Genomic DNA, 11,944 nt, shown 5'->3' with positions numbered 1-11,944 from the left:
GCAGGCAAGTGTGCCCTTGGGGGCTCTTGCCTTGCCCACAGATTGTGCCAGGGCTGGGGCAGGGGTGGGCTCCCTTAAGTGCCTCGGTCTGGTGGCTTTGCAAGGGTCGCTCAGCGTGCCAGCAGTGGCAGTAGTCCTCCCATCCCCCAGCGGGCTTAGTTTGTGACCACATCCTTTGACTTAACTGCCTCCGCAAGCTGACCTGAGAATTCCCGGTCTAGCTCTTCTGCTTGGTTGGGTGGTCTGTAGTAGACCCCCACCGTTAAGTCCCTTTCCCCTCAACCCCCTTGTATTCTGACCCAGAGCACTTCAGTCTGACCCTCCTCTGACCCAGCTGCTTGCTGAGGATGTGAATTGTTCTTTGACATAGAGCACCACACCCCCTGCCTTTCCTCCCTATTTTATCCCTCCTGTACAGCCTATAGCCCTTGATGTCCACTGCCCAGTTGTGTGTTGGATCCCCCAACATTTTGGTCAGCCCCACTATGTCTGGGTTTGTGCTAGTTAGCAGGAGGGCAAATTCCTTCTGCTTGTTCCCCGTACTATAAGCATTAGTGTGTAGACATTTAAGGCCTCCTGAAGGTGTATGCACCCCCCGCCCCCCCCACCAATCCCAGGACTATCTGGGTCTCTTATCTGGGTATTTCTTGTGCTCGTCATCAGTCTTGGCTGGGCTGTTCTTGTGGGTGACATTTGGTTTGGTGTTCTGAGGCTCCCTCCGACCTCATCCTCCCCTTCCCCCAGTGAGCCTAGTTTAAAGCTCACCAGAGGAGATCAGCCAGCCTGAAAGAGAATATGCACTTACCTTTGGAAGAGAGGTGAAGCCCATCCCACCCGAGCATGTCTCTCATCTTGAAGTATGGATCATGGTCCAAGAAGCTGAAGCCCATCCCCAGACACCGTTCCCAAAGGCACAAGTTGACCTCTCTGATCCAGGTCTCATGGTGTCATCCATGTCTGCTCACTGGAAGGACAGATGAGAAGACCACCTGTGCCCCTGTCTCCTTCAGCTTGTTGGATAGATGTGAATAGAGCAGAGAACAAGAGATATGCTGTTGTAATGTTGGTCCTCATTGACAAAAAGCTTGTTTCTTGGAGGTTTGCACTATGCAAGTGCAAAGACTACACATGGATGTATAAAAATAGAACCTGTCTAATCTCTAGAGCTGGTTAAATAATTATAAACAAACTCAAGAATATATTCAACATTTTATGAATATTTCCTCAAAGTTTGCTTATCTCATCATCCTGGGATATGAGTGTTTCTGTGGTGTCTGGGTAAATGTAAAAACACAGTGAACTAAAATAGCTCTTTCCCATGGGAATTACAGTAAAATTAAAGCTAAATGAGCTACCGCAGGATTGTTGAAATGCTTCCACTAGAAATTTCAGAAGTAAATAAGTGAAATATACTGTGTCACTGTTTTCAGCAATACAAGCAAATGAAATCTTTGAAGTAGATTTTCATGGATAATGTAATTAGCAAGGGCAGCCAACAGCTCATAAATTGTTACAGCTGCTTTGCCCACAGTGTTCCAAAAGAATTTAGCTGGCAGGAAATGTGGATCTGGGCTGGGACTGTTATGAAAGGTAGCTTCTCTCCCAGGATTGGTGGCATCACCAGTATGGATGATATCCAGGGGTGTCAAACTCATCTGGCCCCCTTGGGTCAGATAAGTAGTGTGGAGGTGATCTGCAGACTGCACTGGGGCCACAGACTGGCTCTGTGCACCAGATCCAGTGCATGGGGTCAAGCCAATGCAGGCATGCAGCATGCAACCCAGACCAGCCGCTAAACCACATGCAGTATGCGCTAGACTGGCCCACACAGCCCATGCAGCATGAGGGAAGGGGCCAGGGCTTGGGTGTGCTGCAGATGGCATGGGGGATGCCACATGCAGTGTGTGGATCCAGTTCAAGACTCATTGGCATCACTGGAGACTGAATGATAGGGTTCCACAGGCTCAGTCTTTGACACCCCTGGTTTAATCTATTTACTGTATTTGTACTCTCCACTTGAAAGGTGGTGAGCTGTATGCCTTCTGCGGTGCTTTCTTTGGCATTACATCCATGATCACATTAATGGTGATTGCCCTGGAAAGATATTTTGTGATCACAAGACCACTGGCTTCCACTGGGGTGGTGTCCAGGAAGAAGGCTCTGATAATCCTGGTAGGAGTTTGGCTGTATTCTTTGGCTTGGAGCCTTCCACCCTTCTTTGGATGGAGTAAGTGGAAGGGAATAACAGCTTATTTGCTTCATACCATGAGTAAATGAGAGATTAAGGAATGGGTTGGTTAGATGAAAGGCTGAATAAACAGGATTTAAATGCAAACTAGAGTTTGAAGAAATCACTCTGAGGAAAACTGCTTACAGCTAATGAGACTTAAGATGTTTAACCAGCAGAAAAAATTACACTGCATGTATCACAGTAAATACATTACACTGACACTTTTGCTAGAAATCTCATTAGCACATTCAATAAAAATAGTAGATAAATTCAAGGGCAAAAATTATGCAAAACAGACTTACATAACATTTCATAACCTTCTGCAGTCATGTAGAACTGAATATAAAGTAAAAGGGAGATAAACATACTACATGAGTTTTCAGAATTACTTTGTGCCCATAAAAATTGCCATATTGAGAGCCTGGGTAACCTCAGTTCATCTCTCTCTATATACATCTAAAAGGAGTTCAGAATGAGCAACCAGAGGTTATTTCATAGTCTTTCAATATGTCTCAACCCTGCCCTGGAGAGACCAGTTGTAGAGGTGAAAAAACAGTTTACTGTCTCTGCCCATTTAGCCATTTGGCTCCTAGCTGAGCCCACCTCTACAGATGATGTTTAGTAGTAATGTTCCTTTATTGATTTTGTGTATGTAAATTACAGCACATATATTTTGCATCCATGCAAACTGAAAATTTACAAATAGAATTAATAATTGGTTTTGTGTTTCTCTGTTAGAAACCAAACCAATACCATTAACTTATTTCATTTGAACCAACAATCACTATCTTTCAATTACTTTAGACCTAAGGTAACATGAACTTCAACCTATCAGTAGAAGGCCCAAACCCACTGCTATCACAGTACCAAATTGTGAAACAGCACTCCATAGGTGTCATGTGCAGAGGTGGGTTAAACTGAGAAAATACCACTTATTCATTTGCCCACAAGTCTGCTGCAGCAAGCTCAGATATTATTTTTTTTTCCTAACTGAATAGGATGCATAGCTGGCAAATTCCAGCTGTTTAATGTTAGCAACTTAAGTTTAAATGAGAAGATTTAAAGACAGCAATATGACAAATACTATTAGATGAATGAAAGTTAACATGATGAGGCAGAATAATTACTTGAAGGGTATTATAATTGCTTTCTTATAATTAGATTCTAATTGTATCCATAACACTGAGCCTCATGCAATAATTGGATGTATCTGAGCACATCTGGTACAATATTTTTAAGAGCTGGAGCTGGTCTAACAGAAGCCATAATTGAAAATGCTGAGAATTAAAGTAATGAGAATAAAAATAATTTGGCATTGACAGTTTGCTTTACTTTTTTAACAGTTTGACATGCTTTCTCCAAGGAGACTTAATTTCAGGCAGATCTTGCACATGTTTCCTGTTCCACTTATTTGATTATCTATTTCATGACCATATTAACTTGATCTGCACAGAAAATTTCTGTTCCCTGTAGAATTTATAAAAAAGTGGTGGTTATTGTAGTCAGTTTCATTTCACTCCTGACCAAGAGATGAAGATTTCAGAGATAACTGGAGAAATAGTAAACTCTGGAAAATGTGAGTCTGATCCAAAGCCCATTGAAGTTACTGGAACAATGCCTCAAATTAGTGTGGGCTTTAGATCAAGCCCAGAGATTGAAATAAACAAAGAATCAACCTTTAAAATAACACAGTTAAGAGTTTTAGAATTCTAAGCCCATGAAGATGAATGGAGTCAGGAATTATCAGAATTGTTAAAAAAAAAAACGAGTGTCCCTATTAAATCTCTTTCTTCAACAAATAAAATCAGATTAGATACTTTTCAAATCCCAGAGATATTGCTAATGCTTTCTCCCTTTGCTGCTGCACCAAAATTGCATAATAAATAAATACATACATACATATAGTGCCCAGTAAAAATTGCTTTGTTGCTTATTTCTTCTTCTGTCTCTCTTTTAAGGTGGTTATGTTCCTGAGGGACTGCTGACTTCCTGTTCCTGGGACTACAAAACCTTTATCCCTTCAGTCCGTGCCTACACAATGCACCTGTTCTGCTTGTTGTCTTCTTTATTCCTCTGACTGCTATCATATGCAGTTATATTTTCAGGGCTGTCAGGAATGCCAACAAGTGAGTCACCAATATTCAAGTTCCATTCCTTCTTTAGGGAACAGATTGGATTTTATCTTTAACCAAAAACCCATAAAAGTGTAAATTTAAAAAACCTTCGTTTATCTTATATAAAAGGCTGAAGCACAAAAGCAAAAATTTCCAGTTAAATTTTAGCATGGCAAAAAAGGTGAATACTGAAAGAAGTTTTCAAAGTTCTCTACTAGCCTCAGCATTGTTTACAATATTTACTAGCAATTTTAAAAGGGTGTGAATAGCAACAGTAGATGAATCAAGACTAGAAAAGACTGAGAAATTTCAGGGGCACCCAATACAGCTAAAGAATTGTTTGACTCAATGCCAATCAAGACCAGATGTTGGGGCGGGGGAGGAGCGGTATTATTTTTGCTCCTCTGCATAGGCATTAGACTTATGCAAAGTAGCTTTGAAAAAAAGGAAAGAGAGACAGTGGACAATTTCCCAGGCAGAAGGGAAGTAAAGCTGTTCAGAATTCTCTCTTGCACAATGTCTTGATCTAGACAGGCCAACAGTCTGCACAGATACAATCAGTCTCATGTCAGTAAATAGATTCAAGGGCTAACCTGCAAGGTACTAGCCATCTACAAGAAGGAGGAGAAAGTCAGCTTTGAATTTAGTGTTCAACAAAAAGTAATGAGGAGGTAAAACATGGCAGGAATTTATGAAAAAAAAAACTATAAAAATTGCAAATTAAGGGCCAAATATTGCCACTTCAAATTCTATGGAGTAGCAGAATGACTAAATATTGCTATTGAAAACAATGTATCTATCTACACATGAGCTACGAACTACAGAGCAGTAGTAAGAAAAAAAATCTGATCCTAGAAAATAACGAAATATTTTTCCTATTTACCCCAGAGATGTGGGTTTTCTGGTAAATTTTCTAATACCCTAAATAGAGAATGATCTGATTTAGCATGTTTATTTGACTTATATTTGGTAAACAAAACTAAAACGTACCCCATGTTAATTTTATGTCCTAATAGTCGCAAGTATTTGAACTGAAATATTTGATTAGGAAAAAAATTAAATACAGCCCACTTAATGTGGTTTAAATGTTATATTCAAACAAATCCAAAGCTTTATGTGGAAATAAATTATTTTTATTGGAATACTTGTAAAAATGTAAAGACAATATACAATAGCATGTACTTCCTTTACATTGTTTGTTTAAATTTAAGGAAAAAAAATGAAGGCACTGTAAACTGTTGACACACTAATTTTAGCACATCCAAAGAACTGTGCATTAGGCCTATGCAAATAAGGAAGTATTCAATTTGGATTTGGCCAATTCAGAGGACAGTGATTTGATTTAGTGATTCAAATCACCATCCCTATTTGAGTTGGCTGAATCAGAATTGGAGATTTGGCGCCAATTCAGAGATTTGGATCTGCTGGGGAGAGGCAGGCACAGATGGGCAGCTGCAGGTTCTCCTGTGGCTCCTCTAGCTGTGCCTGCCTCTCCCTGGGCAGGGGGAGCCTCAGAAGAAGCCCCCATGGCTGCCTTGTCTGGTCCCAGCCTCCCATCACTTAAAAAAAAGCCCCAAACTTACTGGTTGCAGCAGCAGCAATTGGGACCTCTGAGGGCTCATGGCAGAGTCCCCCCATGCAGTGGGGAGCAGCAGAGGGCAGTGGGGATTGCCCCCCCCACCTGGCAGCAGTGCAGCAGCTGCCCCATGGTGCAGGTGCAGCATGGCTCAGCAGGGTGCCTTGCACTGTGTGAGAGCTGGGGCTACTGGGGCTAAGCAGTGCTGGGCTGACTGGTGGAGCCACCCCAGCTCCCAGACAGTGTGCAGTGCCCGGCTGAGCCACGCTGTACCTGCGTGAGGTGACAGCTGTTGTGCTGGTACCAAGTAGGGTTCGATCCCTGCTGCCCGCCACTGCTGTGCACTGTGTGGTGGGGGTGCTCTTCCATGAGCCCTCAGAGGCCCCAATCATTGCTGCAGCAGCTGGTGAATGCGGAGCTTTTTTTTTTCTTTTTCTTTTTTATAAGTACCAGGAGGCTGGGGCTAGGCAGAGCAGCTGTGGGGGTTTCTCCTGCAGCTCCCCCAACCTGGGGAGAGGCAGGCAGAACCAAGGGAGCCGTGGGAGAACCTGCAGCCACCCAGCTCTGATTGCCTCTCCCTGGCTGATCTGAATCTCTGAATCTCTCTGAATTGATCTGGAGGATTCAGATTCAATTTGGACCTTTTAATGGGTCTCCTGATTCAATTTGGATTCAAGAGATTTGGCCACCAAATCAGGCCAAATCTCCTCTGAATCGAATTTGTGACAGAAGCTTCACACAGCTCTACTGTGCATGATATACCGTGGTTGTCCATTCATCTACTTCAACAGAGTTTAACTTTCTTCCACTGGTACCTCCAGTTTCACTGTCACTATATGTAGATTCAGTTGCACTATTTATTAGTTCCATTTCAGAATCAGATTGAGGCAAATCTGATTCACAACTACTTGAATCACATTCTCTTTCACTAAAAGATGGGTTTTACCAATGAGACTATGGGCAAGGGCAACTTATCATCACACTGCATCTTCTTCACTAATTTTGCTTCTGACTGGTTCTCCAGAAGCAAGAGATCTTGAGAAATAGAAACAAGCTTAGCGGTGTGTTCATTTGTTAGTCTATTCTTTTTTGTCTTGATTAAGCTGAAAGCCTTCCAGCTCCATTCACAAGAAGCTGCTGTTGGTGGAATGCTCAGGATTCTTAGAGCAATCCTGGACAACAGTCAGGTGTTACAGTATTCCTTCCACCATGTGAGAGGAGACATATTCTTTGCTGCCCGCCCAAAGATGTCTGCTTCAAAGTTTTTTTTGGTGCAGTACTCAGCAATGTCTGTCATCACAGCTATTTCGTCTATGTTGGGGACATTCTTAACTACTTCCATAATTGTATCAAAAGCAATAGATAATTCATCTTTTGATAAATGTTCTCCTCTGTGTTGAGGAGCCACAAGATTTGCTGCCAGATGAACTGGAAAACAGCAAAATTCAGATCTCTTAGTAAACATTTGTTTTACTTCTTTTTGGGACAGAGGCAACGGCGGGAAAAGCTCAGTTAGATTTTTCATTCAGTTGTCTGAATATCTCTGAAATATTTGAAAGGCTTGGTGCATCTCCTTCAAGTTTCTTAATAGCCATTGTAACTGGTAGTAGCAAATTGAATGCTCCTTGAACTCGAACCCAGAACAAATTGTTGTTGAGAATTTGCTTCTGAAAGGTCATGGAAATTATCTGGGATACTGTCATCTATTGAAGCACTCTGCAAACAGTTCTTTGTGCATAGCAAACTGTGTAAACACTTTGTAACTGAGCCCCATCTAGTTTCTCCTGGCAATAAAAGTGCACTTTCCTTCCCCTGCTTCTCTTTCTGTAATTTCTTCAAAGTCTGATTAGCGACATAATGATTGTTGAATACCTTCACAATCACTTTGCAGTTTACCAATATTGCCTTGATTGTATTCACACTTACTTTGTACTTTGCCGGAAGATTCAACCCATGAGCAAGACAGCCAAATATTATTAAATGGAGATACTTTGCCTTTAATATTTGCCATGCAGCTTGCATGCTACTTGAATTATCAGTTACAAGGGCTTGTACCCTGGAGGGACCTGCACTTTCAATCTCTTCACTCAGTAATTTGGCTATGTATTCACCTGTATGACAAGACGATGTGGTAGTGATTGCTTTCAAGAATATTGGTTCAGGTGTTGCTAACATGATGTTCAATAAAGAATTTCCTTGTATATCAGACCATTCATCTGACATCGGAGTCAGTGATTCTGCTTGACCAATCCTTTGAATAACTATTGTTTGAACTCTACCATACTCTCTATCTAAGAGAGAATGTGATAAGCAATAATGTGATGGTAACTTATATGATGGGCAGATAGTTCGTAATGTTCCTTCCAGTATTGATTTTCAGTTATGGAAAGAGGTGTACCACTTGCAAATATAGCTCAAGCTAATGTCTCATCTGCTTTTTCATGATCTTCTTTTGACATTTTCTCCACAAAGCTTAATAAAAAGCTTGACTGTCTTGAACAGCTACTCATGGTGGATCACATATCTGGTGCCAATGATCTTGAGTGAGGACCCTGCTTCTTCTTCCCCCAAACCTGGCAGCTCAACATTTTCATTTTCCATTTTTTCCAATCTGCTATTTCACTTGAGCTACCAAGTTCTTGCAACAAAAGGGGAGAAAGGTTTTTATTTTAGCCTATTCTAGTCTGGCCTTATCCATCAGAAGAAGAAGCAGCAGGCAGCTTGTTTCCTGCCTCCCTGCCAGAAAAAATACTCTGCTGCTCAGTTGCTCTGGCACAGCAAAGCCAAAAGGAAGTATAGTCTGGCCTCTGCCATTGGCCAGAGGACATGGCTCACTCTGCTGGGCTGAAATAGTTAACTATTTATCTACTGTGTAATTAAAAAGTATATATTGTTAAGCCCAAGCCACTTTGGGTGCTTAGTGCAAGCAGAAAAGCAGGATACAAATATTTTAAATAAATAAATAATAGACCAGTTGTATTAACAACTTTTAAAATTATTATGTTTTAAAACAATATAGATGCTAGTCTATACTGTGTGTTGTTTAACATATTCATTTGTTTACTTGCACAGGGTTCCTGAAGTAGACTTTATTCAGATGATTTTGTTCCACCGCTTGGTTGTAATAGCTTTCTGTATATGGCTTGTATTCTTTCAGGACAGTTTCTACATGCTATAAATGTTTCTTCATTCTCATTGTGTTGTTAGCATACTCCTGGGCACAATATTTACATCTACCAACTTTCTTCCTTCTTTCAGTGGCTTGCACTTCACTATAATGATGCCCCACACTAGTTTTTTTCTGATTAGGCATTATGATGACTACTTCAAACCAAAAGTACTAAAAAACTAACAGATTTTATGCAAATACTTCCAGCTTTCCCAACTCAAGGACAGAAATGAGACACTGCTCTGTGCATTTGCTGAACTGAAAGTGAAACAAAAATTAATCACAGTTTTAGTTTTGGTTTTGCTTTTGCTTCCAGTCTGAGATGAAATAAGAATTTTAGCTTTGGTTTTTATTTGACCTGCACAGCCAATTAGGTGAAACTCATAACTTGATTTTTGGTTTGAATTATTATGTGAGTGTATTTACCCTCCTGTTTAAAAATCAATAAAACATATATGTACTCTCTCACACACTTCCTAGGGATAATCACCTGGAAAACAATTACAACTTTGAAACTGCCAAGCTTACCTAATATTGTATTGGCATCCATTCATTGTTACTAATGAATTTTATGAAACAATGAATATTTAGAAATGGAAAATTGCACACAGAAAAATAAGGCACTGGAAAATTTTCCAGACATGTTTCCACCCCACATCTCTGATTTACCCTAACGGACAATGTATAGATTAATAAAGGTATCTGAATAATCAAGAGCCTTATTCTGGAAAGATATCGTTAACACTGGACTCCGTCTTGCCATGCTGAAGTCAAAGGGAATCTTGCCATTGATTAGCATGAGCAGGACAGAGCCTCAATTTCAGAGCAGTTGTACAGGATGGTATATGGTCTGGGGGTCATTTTAGCATTTCCTGGTTAGGGGCCAGCTGTCTGTCTCATTTTGTGAAGGCATTTACTTAATCCTCCTCTCCCAAGAGTTTTTGTTGTTGTGCCTGTTGTAATAATGCTTTTTTCCCCCCAGGATGTTTTAGACCATTGGCTCTGATGGTGATAAGAAAGAATCCCAGAGGCAATATCAGAGGATGAAGAATGAATGGTAGATGGCCAAAGTTGCCTTGATTGTCATCTTGCTTTACGTCATTTCCTGGTCACCATATTCTGTTGTAGCTCTGGTGGCTTTTGCTGGGTAATTCTAAATATGTCAGCAAGAAAAAATTCAGTGAAACCAGAAGGTGTGAAACTGTAAGAGAAGCAAATGGTGAAAGTCAAAGTAGCTGTCATCTCTCATGCTTGAAGTTAATGACAAATGTTCACACATTCGGGGGGGGGGGGGAATGTGACAAATCCAGATATGCTAACTGCATTTTTTCTCACAATTTGATTTTTTAAAACAAGAAACCTAATTATTGGCAATACATGAAATCATGCTAATGAATTTTAAGATTCAGATTCCCTATGCAAGCTTATTTGAACATATCCATATGGTTACTTGGGGCTAAAAAGATATACTGTGGTGCCAGTTCTTCTCTCACGCTCAGTTTCATACTAGTGTAAATCCATTGGTTTAGATGGAATTACTTCTGATTTACAACAGTAGAAGTGAAATCAAAATCAGGCTCTCTGTGTTTAAGTTTCTTGATTCAAGTCTTTTAGTGATGCACATAAAGGTAACAATGAGTACTGGAATTTTAAATGTAAACCATATTGCACTTCTTCCACCTATTAATCTATCAGCATTTGATATCTATGTTTCAGACTAAAGGCATAATAAGTAAATACCCTCTCTTGGGTATTCAACCTAGTTATGAGTATGAGATCAAGCATTAGGGGTCTTAGGTTCTATCTTGCTGCTGTTTTTGATTTAATATGTGATAATCAGTAAGTCATTTAACCTTACTTTTGTCTCACCTTGCCCATTTCTAAAATAGATATGACAAAGTTATCTACATCCAGGAAGGCTTAGATTGTTTTTATTTGTAAAGCAAACTAAAATCCTTAAGTGAAAAACTCTACTGAAATGCTTCTATATATCTGAAAAATAAGGAAGAGGTTATTACAAGCTTTAAGAAAGCAACCAACTGGAAGCGCTCTAAAACCTTTCCCTTAGAAAGGAACAAGCTGGCTGACAGAAGGTGTTCATTTTCTCTAACAAGAGGGTCAATCAGATAAGAATTTAAATCCTCTCCGCAAAGGAAGCAGATTCTCCTCTTAATCATTTAATGTTCCATGATGATTTTAGTAACGTTAGGCTGGTGCAACCTTGTCTTCCTTCACACAGAGCATGTCTACACATGCAATTAATGTGCAGCAATAAACTCTGGCGCATATTGCACCAGACCTTATTGCTCCCAGGCATCATGTATATTCATGCACAGCACATTCATATGACCACAGTACATTCATATGAGTTAAAGGAATGAGCCCAGGGGGTCAACCTGCCAGCCTGGGGCTCCTCTGACCCAGCTCAACATGCTGTGGAAGAGCTGGCTGGAGCATGGGGCTTGCTGCTAGGCACCCTCATGCCCCAGCCAGCCCTGCCAGCATCTACATATGTGGTGCTGCAGAGTAAAAAATTCTGCCATAGGACAGTACTTGTGTTTACAAATGCTAATCTATGGAGGAGTTAATTAGTTTACTCCATTCTAAAACCACTGCATATGTAGACACTGAGACATTTACTATGGGGCTAATTAAGCAACTTGTGTAAACATCTCATGTAGACATGCCCCCAGAGACCAAAGTGGACTGGATATTTAGGGTAGAAAATCAAGGTAGACAAGGGAAGATTGAAGATGCCTCTATGAAAGTCAAGGAGATGTCTTGAAAAACTAAGTGGTAAAATCAAGTAGCATGGGGCCAGAGGCTGGACAGATCTGTGCGATTCAAAATTGTCC

The 11,944-nt window shown here is 40.5% G+C and overlaps 1 protein-coding gene across 1 annotated transcript in view; it reads left to right on the top strand.

Moving 5' to 3' along the window:
* Window positions 1-11,944, top strand: part of OPN4 (opsin 4) — a 29,429-nt gene that overhangs the window by 13,492 nt on the left and 3,993 nt on the right. The window contains 4 exon segments of the mRNA XM_019555551.1: window positions 2,024-2,227; window positions 4,189-4,286; window positions 4,289-4,356; window positions 10,072-10,236. Coding sequence (XP_019411096.1) covers window positions 2,024-2,227; window positions 4,189-4,286; window positions 4,289-4,356; window positions 10,072-10,236 — 535 coding nt within the window.

Source organism: Crocodylus porosus, unplaced genomic scaffold (genome assembly GCF_001723895.1).
Source record: "Crocodylus porosus isolate Cpor-Errol unplaced genomic scaffold, CroPor_comp1, whole genome shotgun sequence".
Lineage (NCBI taxonomy): Eukaryota > Metazoa > Chordata > Crocodylia > Crocodylidae > Crocodylus > Crocodylus porosus.
This window is presented reverse-complemented; position numbering and strand designations above follow the sequence as displayed.